Source organism: Ictidomys tridecemlineatus, chromosome 8, assembly GCF_052094955.1.
Source record: "Ictidomys tridecemlineatus isolate mIctTri1 chromosome 8, mIctTri1.hap1, whole genome shotgun sequence".
NCBI classification, from domain to species: domain Eukaryota; kingdom Metazoa; phylum Chordata; class Mammalia; order Rodentia; family Sciuridae; genus Ictidomys; species Ictidomys tridecemlineatus.
The window spans coordinates 113,552,656-113,569,464 of record NC_135484.1 but is presented as its reverse complement, the minus strand read 5'-3'; the positions used below and the strand labels follow the sequence as shown (position 1 = coordinate 113,569,464).

The 16,809-nt window shown below is 39.4% G+C and overlaps 1 protein-coding gene and 1 non-coding gene across 5 annotated transcripts in view; one reads left to right on the top strand and one right to left on the bottom strand.

Annotated features, from left to right (window-relative positions):
* Rnf8 (ring finger protein 8) overlaps positions 1-16,809 on the top strand; it is a 53,696-nt gene that overhangs the window by 23,092 nt on the left and 13,795 nt on the right. For 2 of the 4 annotated variants that reach the window (XM_040282590.2, XM_005318741.5), the window contains 3 exons: positions 618-680; positions 12,282-12,371; positions 15,062-15,169. In XM_040282590.2, the coding sequence (XP_040138524.1) occupies positions 618-680; positions 12,282-12,371; positions 15,062-15,169 (261 nt within the window). Of the gene's footprint in view, positions 1-617; positions 681-12,281; positions 12,404-15,061; positions 15,170-16,809 lie in introns of all 4 variants that reach the window. The other 2 variants (XR_002483253.3, XM_078020082.1) reach the window with 2 other exon arrangements.
* On the bottom strand, positions 1,365-1,470 carry LOC120889427 (U6 spliceosomal RNA). The gene has a single exon (XR_005733318.1). It is a non-coding gene; the product is annotated as a U6 spliceosomal RNA (small nuclear RNA).

Below are 16,809 nucleotides of genomic sequence, written 5' to 3'. Positions count from 1 at the left end.
GGCGAGCGCGCTACCGCTTGAGCCACATCCCTAGCCCGATAATTCTTAAGGAGGGAAGAGCCCAGAGGTTCTTTTGGAAGAAGCTGGACTAGGTTAATGAGATTGTGGAAGGCTTGCATTATCGCAGCCTTGCCGGACGCTCACACCGTCAGGTGGAGGAAATATAACATAAGCTCATGCTGGGGGATAGGAAGACTAGTTTGTAAGCAAAAAGTGGTCTCAGAATGAGGAGACAGGGTGACCAGAATTTAGGGAAAAAACATAGAAGATCTTCTGAGTCCCAGCATTAGACATTATGTCTGAGTTTAGATTCAGAAGTTCTCAGTTTATATCCTTTCGGGTGTCTTGGCATTAGCCAGTGAAGGAGGCATGGACTGTTCCAGAACCACCCAAGTGGTGGCTTGAAGCTGACAGTCCTGAGGTGTGCAGTGTTTGTGGGGATAACTGCTCAAATCCTTTACTGCCATAAGCTTTAGGTGAGAGTGAAGAGATTTCCGCCTGCTCACTGACCCCTGTTATTTCCAGATTCTAACACTAGCTCATCGGTTCTGCTCCTTGTTGGGTTTTTCCCCCTTTTTTTTTATAGGAAAACCTTTCATTTTGTTTTGGCTTTGCAGGGTTTGGATAAAGACCAAGGAGAAGAAGATCTCAAGCAACAGCTGGCCCAGGCTCTGCAGGAGGTAATTTATCTCTTGCTTCTGTAAGGAGATTGTAGAGTAGCCGGGCATCACATGGCCACTAGCTGCCCCTATGGCTTAGCCCATACCTCTGCAGCTTCTCTAGTCTGCAAACAGAGCAGGTGGCAGATGCTCACACCATCAGGCTGGAGATTTGGAGCCTCACAGATATGCCAGATCTCAGTATGAAAACTTACATCTTCATCTGAGCAGAAGTTGCTCTGGTGTCAATGGAACCGAGTCTGTAGCAATTAGGAGGCTCTCTGGGGAAGTGGCTCTACTTCAAGAATAGTGAGGGCAGCCGAGAGGAAAAGTGATCTATGACTTGGCCCTCAGGGCTTGTGAGGGCCTCTAAGCCTCATCATCCCTGAGCTGTGGCCATCCAGAAAACCATTCGAGAATGTTCTAATTAAGCATTTTCAGTCAGATTGAAAATGTGCAGTTTTAATGGTCACCAAAACACATTAAATCAACAGAAGAGTAAAGCTCACAGGAATAAAATTCCTCTATAAGATTGCCTATAATTTATTTCATTCAACTTGGCTACTTCTCCCATTTGATTATTTTATTATATATATATATATATATATATATATATATATTAGTTGTAAGTGGACACATTTCTTTATTTTTTTATGTGGTGCTGAGGATCAAACCCAGTGCCTCACACTTGCAAGGCAAGTGCTTAAGAATATGGAACGCTTCATGAATTTGCGCGCCATCCTTGCACAGGGTCTATGCTAATCTTCTTGAATTGTTCCAATTTTAGTATATGTGTCACTAAAGCGGTCACCCATTTGATTATTTTTATGTATTTTTTTTTGCATCTTTAAAACCTGCTGTATTTTCTGCCTTTTATGTACTACAATTAGTAGTTTGATAAAGTTTACTTAGATTAGTGGGGTGACTTGAATTTCCTTGATGAAAGTTAGTAAACTGGGTCTTACAGTACTAACAGCTACATTGTTTGGAAGCATCACAGGGTGCCTGCCTTAATTTCCTTGAGGGGTCCACAAGTAGATTTGGAAAGAATTGGGTGAAAATCAATTTAGTCTTTTTGGAATTTTATTTCCTGAGCTCTTTTATTTTTATAGAGTGGGAGGGTAGGCATGTTTCCCATTTGGAGCATTATTAAATTAATAATTTTTTTTTCATCAGTTGGGAAAGAGTAAGGTTCCATGAGGATCATTGAATTCCCTGCACCCACAACTCCTCACCTTGCCTTGAGGCAGACAGGAAAACACTTAAGTCAGAGGGTGGTTGGGCATGCATTCATCAACCTAAAGTGTGATGCAAATATCATGGCTCTGTACCATCGTGCCTGAGGGCATGCCTTTCTCAACTTGAGAGCAATGATTGTTTTCTCTTCCACCCTTCCACCCTCCTGGGCCTTCTGAAGTTCCTAGGCCCATAGAAAATTTTGTATTTCCATAGAGCTTCTTTTTTTTATACTGGAGATGAAACCCAGGGCTGCTGAATTTATTTATGTTTTTATTTTGAGACAGGAACTTGCTAAATTGCCCTGGCTGGCCTAGAGTTTGTGATCCTCCCACCTCAGTCTCCAGAGTAACTGGTATCACAGGCTGTGCCACCACCCCTGGCTCCATAGAGCTTTAAAAACTTTTTTGAATGTTTTTCATACCTATTATTTTTCATCAACACTGGGGTTAAGAGGAGCACCCGTTTTTCCCATTTTCAGATGAAAAAATTAAGGAACATAAATCTAATTAGTGGTCAAGATGAAGACCCAGACCTCTGACATGACTTATTCCAGGAGATCACACATTTAAACTTTTGTTTCTTGAGGAATATCTTTGCAGAAATGCTTGTCTTTCTCCACTTCTTTTAAAAAAATAATTTGAGGTGAGATTCTAAAAAATAAGCTATGCTTACATGTGAAAGAACTCACAAATTTTCTTCCTTCCTTTTCTCCTCCCTCTCTCTCGCCTTTCCTTCTTCCCTCCCTCCTTCCACCTCTAGCATGCTAAGCACATGTTCTACCACGGACACACCTCCAGCCTTAACTTTGTTTCATAGACATGGAACTCCTAGACGTTTGCAGTGGGCAGTTAGTCATAATGAATTAACTATTAGTTCTTGGTTATGCCTACTTCTAGAGGACACTCGCAAGGTTCAGGCAACATTGCCTTGTGATTTGTAGAATAAATAGGTTAAAGGTCTTTTTTATTTAAATGAAAATAAGTATCTCATTTCTCAGAATCTTCCTTCCCCCTGAATGTTAGCTGATTGGTTGGTTTGATTCTTTGTGTGTGTGGTGGGGGGTGTTATGCTCAAGTTCGGGACCCCCAAAAGACCACCAGAGACCAAGATCGATATAAGCAGCAAAGAGGCGTTTATTGTGAGCTAGCTCGGTCCTCTGTGCATACAGCAACTGGTGACGCTAAGAGGTCCTGAGCCCAGGGTTTGCAGCAGTTTTATACACTCTTTGGGGAAGGCAGGGACTTCACATACATCATAGCATCTCTTAGCAAATCATCACACACCGCGGGAAGATCATAAAACAACTCTAAAACATGATTAGCACATTCACTGATGGGAACAAGTTGGGTAGGGGTATTGGTTAGTACAAGAGGGGGATTCGTTTGAACTGATTGGTTTAAGCCATGAGGGAAGTGCATGCTGAACTACATGGTTTCCCAACATGTTATCAACCACCATAAACTACTGGGAGGGTCATCTGGCATCCCAGGTATTTCCCTGTCTCATGCTGATTGGTGGCTGCTAGGGGGTTGCAATGGGTCCTCACCTAGCCTGACTGAGTCAGGGACACCTGGCGCTGCAGATCTCTCCTGTTATTTGTAGATAAACACCTCAGCAGGGTGGGTATGTGCCTAAGAGTGCTCTGTGGGTTTTTCCAAGGACAAGGGTCATGTCCCCTTCCTTGGACAGGCTTTGCTCTGAGGTAGAGGCTGGTTTCTCAAAAATGGAGTCGTATCAGTTTCTTATTCCCCCCTTTGTCTGGAAACTTGGAAACCAATCATGGTTCCCTCAGTTGAGGGTCTATTTGGGCAGGCTCTACATCTTGGTAGAGTAAACAGTAACCCTCAGGGGATAGTCTTCAACTTCCCAGACTCACTCAAAATTGGCCTCCTAAATCCAACCTGACTCAATTTACCTATCTACACTGTCTATCTATTTCTGGCTTCATTCCCCCCTCTAATTTTAGGAACACCTTATTGCTGTAAGAAGGGGCGATGGCTCGTTCTAGCTGCTTCAAAGCTGAGAGGGGGGCATCGAACATGAGGGGGCTTGACAATGCAGGGGACGACAATATAGGGGACATGGGGGGACGAGAGTTCCCTTTTAGAAGTCAGTTCAGTTTGAAGTCTGGTTGGGGAAGAACAGATTGTAAAGTCATCTGGGGATGGATGCTTCTATGAGAGAAACAAAAACCATGAGTACTGAATAAATGTTGCAGCAGCTGGAACATGTCGCTGTATAAATAAAAGTTTCCTCACCAGGCTTTAACATCCCCAGTTATCATTACTGAAAGCATAACATTTAACTTTTAGTGTTACAGATGTCCTTTCCCATTAAGATACAGTTTAATAATGTCATCTGATCTTGCAAAATCCTATTGCTAGTATGACCTCTGTGTCTAATAGAGAAACCTTTAATTCTGTTACTTGGGGCTGCATGATTATACTAGCAAACACCAAGCCTACATGTGTATGTTAGGAATATCTGTAGGCCTTAAACTAAAAACTACTCTGGCAGTTCTTCTTGATATAGTTTCTTTTGATAGTAATCAGGCATTCCTGCCTAAGAAGTAGCCTCCAGTCATACTTATTCTTGGGGGCTAACACAAGGTGTATACCTTAAGTTACATTTAATTATTATTATTATTATTATTATTATTTAAAATGCCCAAGAATAACTGTGTTTTGTTTTTAACTGTCTTTGCTAAGTGTTTAAGATGAAGCAAATTGACTTTTGTTTCTATCTATTGTTAACAGCTGAGTTTCCATGGGAGTCCTGGGGGAACTTTACAGCAGCTTCTCAGTTCTGCTAGTGCCATTTGCACTAGGATGGGTCCAGGTCTTGCTTGACCATGTGGCTTCTCTTGGAAGCATCAGGGATGTCTCCCTTCTCCAATGACCCTCCTCTTCATAGCAAATGCACTGATTGGCTTTCTGTTCTTTGGTGGTCTCATTAATCTCCCTGATCGGGAGGTTATGTGGCCCAGAGTTACAAAGCTCTTGAGAGAAGTCCCCTGTTTCCTGTATTCAGACTGACTCAGAGGGCAAGAGCCAAATATTGGTTTTCTTGGCCCTTTTAATTTAACTTTAATTCTAAATCTTAAACATTCATCAAATCAATTTCAACAGCCTTATATTAAGAGTACTGGGCTTTAATGTCTATCTCTCTATCCTGTAGGTGATAACTCATTATCTTAAATTAACCCAGGTTGTGTATTCTTAAAGCAGTACCTCTGCAAAACATTAACAGGCAATCTTTAGATCATTTATAAGAAAACTACAAAACAAAATAAACAAGAGTAAAAACATATTTAGTTTGTGAAATAGCTACCTTGAACTTTGGCAGAGTTATACATTATATCCCCTGTTTGAGATCCTAGTAATCTTGACAAAAGCCAGCTTTTGGACACAACTTTAAATGTACTGAAATCTGGCCTACTTCTTTTGTAGTCATTCTCACATTTAATAAGATGGGACACAGAGCCTTATTTCAGGTAAGGCGGGGCTCTTCATCAATCTTAAGTAAAGTGCTGTAGTTCTGAAGCTGATCTTTGCTTTTTAAACATCATTTTACAAAGCTTACATGAATTGTTGCTCAAGTTCACATGAATATTAGCTAACACGATATAATATCACGTCCAAAATATGAATTAAAGAAAGGCTGAAAGCTTTTAACCTTTTGTAGAAAAGTAGCAAAGTACTTTTGTGTTTTTCAGTATTAACTTTTACATAGATTAGGCTCTCTTTAACTTAAAAATAGATTTAAATTGTACCTCAGTGTAAAAGTAACATAAAACTTTACATACAGAACTTTTCATATAGAACATCAAATGATATAAATAAATCTCCAATATGTTTTTCTTTTAAGCCTAAAATTACCATACAACTTTACAACACCAGTTGATAAAATGCTCTTTTAAAGCTTCTACCTTACAGATTTGTATACCTGGAAGATATGAACACATTAATAGCACAATAATTACATTGATTTTTTTTTAAACATACGATTTGTTTTTATTTTTTTTAGTCATACATAACAGCAGAATGTATTTTGACATATAATACATACATGGAATGTACATACATCAATCATAATGTCTATTCTGCTGCCCTTCCTATCCCCCCTACTCCTCCCCTCCTCTCCCATCCTTTCTATCCAATCTAATGTGACACACTTTTTTTTTCTTTTTCTCATCACAACATCATATATGTATTTTGTATAACAATGAGGTTTTCCTTCCATCTTCCGTGCAACTCCCCTTCTCCTTCTTTTTTTCCTCTCACTTCTCTTCCCTATTTAATGGTAGTCTTCTTCTCATGCTCTTCCTCCCTATCCCATTTTTAGTCACTCCCCTTATATCAGAGAAGACATTCGGCATTTGTTTTTTAGGGATTGGCTAACTTCACTTAGCATAATCTGCTCTAATGCCATCCATTTGCCTGCAGATGCCATGATCTTGTTATTTTTTAGTGCTGAGTAATATTCCATTGTGTATAAATGCCACATTTTTTAATCCATTCATCTATTGAAGGACATCTAGGTTAGTTCCACATTCTAGCTATTGTGAATTGTGCTGCTATAAACATTGATGTGGCTGTGTCCCTGTGGTATGCTCTTTTTAGGTCTTTTGGGTATAGTCTGAGAAGGGGAATAGCTGGGTCAAATGGTGGTTCCATTCCCAACTTTCTCCATACTGCTTTCCAAATTGGCTGCACCAATTTGCAGTCCCACCAGCAATGTATGAGTGTACCTTTTTCCCTGCACCCTCGCCAGCACTTATTGTTGTTTGACTTCATAATGGCTGCCATTCTTATTGGAGTGAGATGGTATCTTAGAGTAGTTTTAATTTGCATTTCTCTGATTTCTAGAGATGGTGAGCATTTTTTCATGTATTTGTTGATTGATTGTATATCCTCTTCTGAGAAGTTTCTGTTCAAGTCCTTGGCCCATTTGTTGATTGGGTTATTTGCTTTTTCGTTGTTTAACTTTTTGAGTTCTTTGTATACTCTAGAGATTAGAGCTCTATCTGATGTTTGAGAGGTAAAAATTTGTTCCCAGGATGTAGGCTCCCTATTCACCTCACATATTATTTCTCTTGCTGAGAAAAAAACTTTTTAGTTTGAATTCGTCCCATTTGTTGATTCTTAGTTTTAACTCTTGTGCTATAGGTGTCTTATTAAGAAATTTGGGGCCTGCCCCCACGTGGTGAAGATTAGGGCCAACTTTATCTTCTATTAGATGCAGAGTCTCTGGTCTGATTCCTAGCTCCTTGATCCATTTTGAGTTGACTTTTATGCATGGTGAGAGAAAGGGATTCAATTTCATTTTGTTGCATATGGATTTCCAGTTCTCCCAGCACCATTTGTTGAAGATGCTATCCTTTCTCCATTGCATGTTTTTAGCACCTTTGTCTAATGTGAGGTAGTTGTAATTTTGTGGATTTGTCTCTGTGTCTTCTATTCTGTACCATTGGTCTACCCGCCTATTTTGGTACCAGTACCATGCTGTTTTTGTTACTATTGCTCTACAGTATAGTTTAAAATCTGGAATTGCAATACCACCAATTTCACTCTTCCTGGTTAGAATTACTTTAGCTATTCTGGGTCTCTTATTTTTCCAGATGAATTTCATGATTGCTTTTTCTATTTCTGCAAGGAATGTCATTGGGATTTTGATGGGAATTGCATTGAATCTGTAAAGTGCTTTTGGTAATATCGCCATCTTAATAATATTAATTCTACCAATCCATAAGTAAGGTAAATCCTTCCAGCTTCTAAGGTCTTCTTCTATTTCTTTCTTCAGGTTTCAGTAGTTTTCATTGTATAGATCTTTCACCTCTTTTGTTAGGTTGATGCCCAGGTATTTTATTTATTTATTTATTTTTTTGAGGATATTGTGAATGGAGTAGTTGTCCTCATTTCCATTTCAGAGAATTTGTCACTGATATACAGGAATGCCTTTGATTTATTGGTATTGATTTTATATCCTGCCCCTTTGCTGAATTCATTTACTAGTTCTAGAAGTTTCTTGGTTGAACTTTTTGGGTCTGCTAGGTATAGGATCATGTCATCGACAAATAGTGCTAATTTAAGTTCTTCTTTTCCTATATTTATGCCTTTAATTTTTTTCATCTAATTGCTCTGGCTAGTGTTTCAAGAACTATGTTGAATAGAAGTGGTGAGAGAGGCATCCCTGTCTTGTTCCAGATTTTAAAGGGAATGCCTTCAATTTTTCTCCATTTAGAGTGATGCTGGCCTGAGACTTAGCGTGTATAGAGCTTTTACCATGTTGAGGTAATTTCCTTATCCCTAATTTTTCTAGAGTTTTGAACATAAAGGGATGCTGTATTTTGTCAAAGGCTTTTTCAGCATCTATCGAGATGATCATATGGTTCTTATCTTTAAGTCTATTGATGTGGTGAATTACATTTATTGATTTCCGTATATTGAACCAGCCTTGCATCCCAGGGATGAATCCCACTTGGTCATGGTGCATGATCTTTTTGATATGTTTTTGTATCCGATTTGCCAGAATTTTATTGAGGATTTTTGCATCTATATTCATTAGGGATATTAGTGTGAAGTTTTCTTTCTTTGATGTGTCTTTATCTGGTTTGGGAATCAGGGTGATGTTGGCCATATAGAATGAATTTTGAAGTACTCCCTCTTTTTCTATCTCCTGAAATAGATTGAAGAGTATTGGTATTAGTTCTTCTTTAAAGTTCTTGTAAAACTCTGCTGTATATCCGTCTGGTCCTGGGCTTTTCTTGGTTGGTAGTCTTTTGATGGCTTCTTCTATTTCCTCACTTGATATTGGTCTGTTTAGGTTGTCTATATCCTCCTGACTCAAACTGGGTAGCTCATATGCCTTAAGGAATTTATCGTGATGCCTTCACTATCCTCTATTTTATTAGAGTGTAGGGTTTCAAAATAATTTTTAATTATCTTCTGTGTTTCTGAAGTGTCTGTTGTGATGTTGCCTTTTTCATCCCGTAAGCTAGTAATTTGGGTTCTCTCTCTTCTTCTCTTTGTTAGCGTGGCTAGTGGTCTATCAATCTTATTTATTTTTTCAAAGAGCCAACTTTTAGTTTTGTCAATTTTTTCCATTGTTTCTTTTGTTTCGATTTCATTGATTTCAGCTCTGATTTTAATTATTTCTTGCCTTCTACTGTATTTGCTGCTGATTTGTTTTTCTTTTTCTAAGGCTTCGAGGTGTAGTGTGAGGTCATTTATTTGTTGGTTTTTCTTTCTTTTAAGGAATGAACTCTATGAAATGAATTTTCCTCTTAGTACTGCTTTCATAGTGTCCCAGAGATTTCGATATGTTATGTCTGAGTTTTCATTTACCTCTAAGAATTTTTTAATTTCCTCTTTGATGTCTTCTGTAACCCTTTGTTCATTCAGTAGCATATTGTTTATTCTCCATGTGATGTAGGATTTTTTCTTTCCTATTTTATTATTGATTTCCAATTTCATTCCATTATGATCAGATGAAATTGCTTGGTAGTATCTGTACTCCTTTGTATTTGCTAAGGTTTGCCCTGTGACATAATATATGGTCTATTTTTGAGAAGGATCCATGTGCTGCTGAGAAGAAAGTGTATCCGCTTGATGTTGGGTGCTATATTCTGTATAAGTCAATTAAGTCTAAGTTATTAATTGTATTATTGAGCTCTAGGATTTCTTTATTCAACTTTTGTTTGGAAGATCTTCCAGTGGTGAGAGAGGTGTGTTAAAATCTCCCATGATTATTGTGTTGTGGTCTATTTGACTCTTGAACTTGAGAAGAGTTTGTTCGATGAATGTAGCTGCACCATTGTTTGGGACATATATATTAATGATCATTAAGTCTTGTTGGTGTATTAATGTTTTTATATTAACCAAGTTTAGCTTTTAAAGACATAGCACAATTTTCTAAAATAACAGTTCTTGTTTAATCAGCTGTTTAATTCCTTTAAGATTACTTACTTTAGAAACAAGAAACAAAACTTAATAAAACACAATGTTATGAGAAATCTTTGTCTTTTTAACTTATGACTGTAAAGACAAACTTACAAACGTACACAGACCTTTTTTTATCACTTACTTAAACCTATATAGCCAACATACACAGACCTGCTTTATCACTTACTTAAACTCTCTTATTTACTTAATCACATAGACTCTCTTATCCAGAAACACATTTTCCTTCTATTAAAATCCATACCTAGAACCTTCTAATTTCCCTTTTCCGTCTGTTAACCTCCTTTTCTGTTCACATTTTGAAACAATCCTTGTAAATTTCTGAATTTAGGCAGATTATTTCATAGACATCCACATTTTATTAGTTTTTTTGGGGGGGCACCTAGAAAAACTTGTAAGCTTAATTTTAAAAACATCTTTATTTTCATCTGTTTACCCAATTTAAATTGAACTGTTTAAATCACGTGAATCAAAGATATTTGGATCCACTTTTTTTTAATTTTCATGAGCGCTCTATATATCTGCCAATTTTCATAAAGACATCATTATTTTTATCTGTTTACAGCACATAACACTAGTGTGCACACATAACACAATAGTAAAGGCCTTGTAGCTTTTCGCAGGTGAAATCTCCACTGCAATGTTTAAAGACTCCACAGTTGATATCAACACATTATTGCCCATGTCTTAAAAGGCCAGAAACAGATACAGACAGACACAATGACAGATAGACAGAAAGGAGCTCCAGACTACGGCTGACAGACAGGAACTTTTAAAACAGACCAGATAAGAGAAAAATCTCCCCAAGTTTCTAACTCCCATTTAGTTATGACTCCTACACCAGTGGCACCATAGATATCGACACTAGTGGACCAGATATTCTCACAGAGGGACAACCAGAAGTGTAACATCAAGGGTCTCAGTGTGGCGATTTTACTGCATTCAGTGTCCCTCCCCCGCTTTTTTTTAAAGTAGACAGAGATGGAGCAATCTTTACAGTGCAGAGAAGGAAGAGGGAGTTCCCCGAAGCAAAAGGGGCTTCGGCAGCTGCTGGGAGTCCCTCAGTCCCTCCTTTTACTTACAGGATTAGTTCCTCTGGTTAGGTCCAATCCCAGGCACGCTGCATTATCTCCTTTCCAGTAGTCAGCTGTCAAAAGTTAATCCTCCGCATGCAGTTGTTTGAAGTGCTAGGCCTTCCCAAGAAAGCAGAGCGGGGTCTCCTCCAGAGTCCCCTCTGGGGTGCCAAAATTTGTGACTGAAAGTTTGGTTCCTGGGGCTGGGGATGTGGCTCAAGCGGTAGCGCGCTCGCCTGGCATGCGTGCGGCCCGGGTTCGATCCTCAGCACCACATACCAACAAAGATGTTGTGTCCGCCGAGAACTAAGAAATAAATATTAAAAATTCTCTCTCTCTCTCTCTCTCTCTCTCTCTCTCTCTCTCTCTCTCTCTCCTCTCTCACTCTCTCTTTAAAAAAAAAAAAAAGTTTGGTTCCTGTCCTCGAAGCCAATTAATGCCAATTTAATAATGAGGACAATGTTTTGAGAAAAAGCAAAAGGGAGATTGATCAAAGTTCTTAGATCCCCAGAAGGCATTTCCCTCTGCAGTGGGTGCACTCAAGCCAACTACGGGAAGAAAACATTGCTTCCCTAATCCCATTTAACAAAGTGGAGTAAAGTTTATCAAAGTTTTTTAAAACACAGCTCAAAGGGGTGTAAAGGGTGAGAACAAAAAAGCTGGCAATTCTATTGACTTTTGGTCCCTTTCAGGGAAGCAGGAGAAGCATCCCAGGGACATTTTCAGGCTAAAATTTAGCTAAAGTTACCTCCACACATCTAAGGCAGATCGGAACTTGGGACACTGCATCTGTCCAAAGTAAAACAATGCTATCACACTTAACAGAGACACAGACAAAAAGACACAGATTCCCTTTTCAGATTGTCGACAAAAACGAAAGTGGGGTGCTGGCCCTAAGCCAACTGGGGCCTTCCTCTCAGACAAACAGATTGGGGGAGTATCCCCCTCAGATTGGGTCTGACAACCTCAGATTGGGGATTAGTTCCCTGCTGGGTAGCTTCATAGTACTTACACACTGGTTTCCAGAATCATATAAGAGACCCTTTAATAAGATGCACTTTCATGGGCCTCAGACCAAAGGTTCAGAATCACACTTCCTGGAAGGCCATGTTGTTTTTCAGTTGGTTTGGGGCTACTGAGGCTGGGTTAATGGAGAGAGACTAATAGACTTAATAGCTTCCTTCCCTACCGGCCCCTTTGCATGAAAAAAGCAGCAGGTAGATGGGATACTCTGAATGAAAGATGATATTTTGAAATTGTTAATTCATTGATTTCTGAATCAAAGTCAGAGACTATAGGGGGGGGGAACAGGTGTGTAGCTCATCTATGTATCTATTATGTTTCTACAGCATCGAACTCTAATGGAAGAGTTAAATCGCAGTAAGAAGGATTTTGAAACAATCATCCAAGCTAAGAACAAAGAATTGGAGCAGACCAAGGTACTGGAAAGAAGATGGAGGTTTAGAATTTGGTTAGTACATGCAACTCAGCATTTTCAACAGTGCAAGGGTTGCTATGGTGAATGAGAGAGATTGTGGCTGCTCCGAGCCTCGGGGGAAATAATCTGTAAAATTATTCAGGCCTGTAGAGGACTCTGCTTGCAAGACAACATCTAATTCTTTCCCTTGTTTAGAAGCTAAGTGCTGGGAATGAGGCACTTGCACCCTGCATTCTAGTCCTTTCTGAATGATGGGTGCTCCTTCAGGGTATGGTGAATGCAGACTAAGGAGTATTATAATCAAAATTAAAAAATAGTTCATCTTGATGCATTTATGCAATTCCTTCCCTCAGTGAATCGGTAGAACTCTTAAATCGGGTTATAAACCTAAGTGCCTACCATGGCCAGTAATAAAAGTGAACAAAGGGGCCTGAGTATAAAAAACATGGTAGGGATTGCTGAGGACTGTGGTACTCGCCTTCCACACAAACTGATGAGTCAGCTCTTTGCTCAGTCATTTGTAGCTGTCCAGAAATGCAGGTTGGTGTTGTCATATATTTGGTTTTTCCACAGGAGATGGAAATCCAGATGTTTGTATAAAGTACCCCAGTTTTCAAACATTGGCCACAAATATTTTTTGTTTTTATTTATTTTGTATTATTTATTTATTTTTTGTTGGTACTGGTAATTGAACCCAGAGGTGCTTTGCCACTGAACTGCATCCCCAGTCTTTTTTGTTTTTTAATTTGAGCCAGGGTCTTGCTAAATTGTTAGAGTTTCACTAAGTTGCTGAGACTGGCCTTGAACTTGCAATCCTCCTACCTCAGCCTCTCAAGTTGCTGGGGTTATAGGCATGTCCCATCATGTCTGGCACAGTTTTAAATTTTTTAACTGATGCATAAAACCATAGAAATTGTACATATTTAAGAGATTCTACATGACGTTTCAATACACATACAAGTTTAGGGTTTTTATACGTGCTTTTTAATACCATGAAGACCAAGCTAAACAAGTCTGCAGGATAGATCCAGTCCACAGGTTACCAGTTTAAAACCTTGAAATGAATACCTGACTGCATCCCTTCCTACTCCACATACAGACCTGAAGCTGAGTGCAGAAGAAAGAGACTCTTTTTCTTCAGTTGACTTGATATCCGTGTCCTGTATTCAAATCACCTAGTACCTTCTTCCCCAACTTCCAAGAAACCACCATATCTTTTTTTTTCTTTATTGTGGTGCTGGGGATTAAACCCAGGACCTTGTGCATGCTAGGCAAACACTCTACCACTGAACTACATCCCTCAATCCCTGTGCTCTTAAGTTTTTAGGGAATTTTATTCTAGTTAGAAATGGGTCCAGAATTTCTTCACTTCCTTAAGTAACCTGACAGTCTTTGCTTTGATTGGAAGAGAAAATAAAAGATGAAAAAAGAACCAGTTCTCAAATATACTCCAAATGGCTTTTTCTTTCCTCCCCAGGGGCTCTTGTTGCTTTTGTTTGAGGGGATGAGTTAACTGTCTTAAATGTATCAAAAGAGCATGCCTAGAGCTGGGCATGATGGGGCACACCTGTAATCCAAGTGGCTTGGGAGGTTGAGGCAGGAGGATTGTAAGTTCAAAACCAGCCTCAGCAAAAGTGAGGTGCTAAGCAACTCAGGGAGACCCTGTCTCTAAATAAAATACAAAATAGGGCTGGGATTGTGACTCAGTGGTTGAGTGCCCCTGAGTCCAATCCCTGATACCCCCTCCTCCCCCCCCCCAAAAAAAAAGCAAGAGAACCTGCCTAGGATCCTCCCCAAAATGTATGTCCATAGGCAGTCTGACTTCTTGGAAAAAGCACAGGGAAATTATCTTAGAGACCTCTACAAGTGTGGGGAGTGGCAAGCATCATAGAGCTTGGAGCCTGAAAGTATTTTAGGAGGCCATCTCTCCTGCCTTCTGCCTTCAGAGAATATAGATATTATCCTTATAATCATGCAGATACTGAAAAAGAAAATAGTGTTTTAGTCCACTCAGGCTGCTATAATAAAATACCATAAACTGGATAGCTTGTAAACAACAGAAATGTATTTTTCACGTTCTACAGGCTGAGAAGTCCAAGACCAAGGTTCTTGACCAATCTGCCAGATTCAGTGTGGGGAAGGTCTACTTTCTGGTTAACAGATGATATCTTCCTCAAATGGTAGAAAAGGAGAACACATTTCCTTGAACCTCATTTATAAAACGGCTAATCCCATTCATGAGAGCAGAGGCCTCATGACCTAGTTCCCTCCCAAAGATTCTACTTCTTAATACCATCATATAGGGGATAGGTTTCAACATGTGAATTTTGGAGCGATATAGACAATTTAGGAAAAAAATTATTTATATGTGGTGCTGAGAATCAAACCCAGTGCTTCATACATGCTAGGCAAGTGGGGTACCACTGAGCTACAAACCCAGCCCCGAGACATTTAGACCATAGCAAATAGGAGAGGAAAGAAAGGGAGTTAGTTACCGCTTTGTGTTAGAAAGCAATTCTTGAGAAACAGTAACTCATAGGACAGAGTTTTATTCTCATGTGGCTGCACCAGAATGAATTTTAATTTAGACTCCTCCTGAGTCGTACTTTAGTCAACGAACCTTGCCCCATGTCCTGTTATACATTCTTGTCGGTTTTTCCAAATGACAGATGGTATTGTGTATCTTTGCAGGAAGAAAAAGAGAAGGTGCAAGCACAGAAGGAGGAAGTGCTTAGCCACATGAATGACGTGCTAGAGAATGAGCTCCAGTGTATTATTTGTTCAGAATACTTCGTCGAGGTAACGATGAGCTGTGGCTCACCCCTTCCCATCCCTCCAGCCCTGAGTGGAACATGGACTATGCGGCCTCCTTCTGCTAAAGGGAAACATTTTGAAGAGATTTTTTTTTCTCTCAGGAATTTATAACTGTTTGATTTCAAAGTGACATCTAGAGATGGCTGCTTATTTGATTTTGTAGTTGTCTTTCCCTTCACTAACCTTTTTTGTATTTATCCTTGAATAATTATTATTATAGTTAACGCTCTTGGCAGAAATAAAGCCTTATCTCTTTGTGGTGAGGGAGGGGAAAACAGGGCCACATTACAATTTCAAACAGGACATAGCTGCTCAATAAAGCTTGCTTGGGCTGGAGCTAGAGCTCAGTGGTAAAGTGCTTGCCTTGCATACATGAGGCACTAGGTTCGATCCTCAGCACCACATAAAAATAAAGATATTGTGTGTTCATCTACAACTAAAAAAAAAGTATTAAAAAAATAATAAAGCTTGCTTTACTCCGAATGAGCACAATGCTAAGAGTAGGCTTGTGATGCCAACTTTTTTTTTTTTTAGTTGTAGTTGGACACAATACTTTTAATTCCATTCATTTATTTTTATGTGGTGCTGAGGATCGAACCCAGGGCCCTGCGCATGCTAGGCGAGTGCTCTATCGATGAGCCACAATCCCAGCCTATAATGCCACCTTTTAAACAAGGTGGTAAATGTCGTTGATAAGTGGTCACTTTGGGAATTCAGGGGCTAAAGTGAATACACTTCAGGAATCTGAAGCTCCTTTTGAAAATGAAACCTCACTCTCCAAGGCTATCATTTGTTCTGTCATATTTTTGCATCATCTCTTTCTGGTTTCATAAATTTCTGCCATTTGTGACCAGTTCCTGTTAGACTACAAATGTCATAATCAGGTTGTTAAATGCCACTTCTTTTTAGACTAGTATATAGTGGTACTCACCTGAATCCCAATGACCCAGGAGATTGAAGTGGGAGGTTTGCAGGTTGGAGGCCAGCCTCAGTAATTTAGCAAGACCCTTAGTAATTTAGAGAGACCCTATCTTAAAATAAAAAAGGCTGGGGATATAGCTCAGTGGTAAAGCATCCCTAGCTTCAATTCCCAGTACCAAAATAAATAAATAGGAAACACATATGTACACTGCTTTATTTTCCCAGGCAGTCTTTGCAAAGGTAGGATCTATCAGCTTCCTGAAAATATCTCTCCTGAGGAGACCAGTTTCTTTAGTCTGGATCCACTTTGACTTCAGGTCATAATTTTCCCCACACTTTCTAGTTAGATGATTCCCTACTTTGGGGAAACTCAGTGTTGTATTGACAGGGCTTATGGACACCAGTGGAGGAAGAGGAAAGGGAGGTTGGAATGGGTGATGTGTCAGCTAATCTGGAGCATCTTCAGAGTCAGAGGAAAGACAAATAACTTGGCTTGGTTTGTATTTACACCATATTGCCTGACTTACTCTTCTGATCATTTCCTCCTGCCTCTTTCTCTTTTTTGCCATGTTTGGGATCGACTCAGGGCCTGGGCACAGTAAGTAGATGTTTTACCACTGAATCATATTTTTAGTCCTACTGGTCACCTTTGGGTTTTTTTTTTTGTTTTTTTTTTTTAACCTGGGATTGAACCCAGGGGTGCT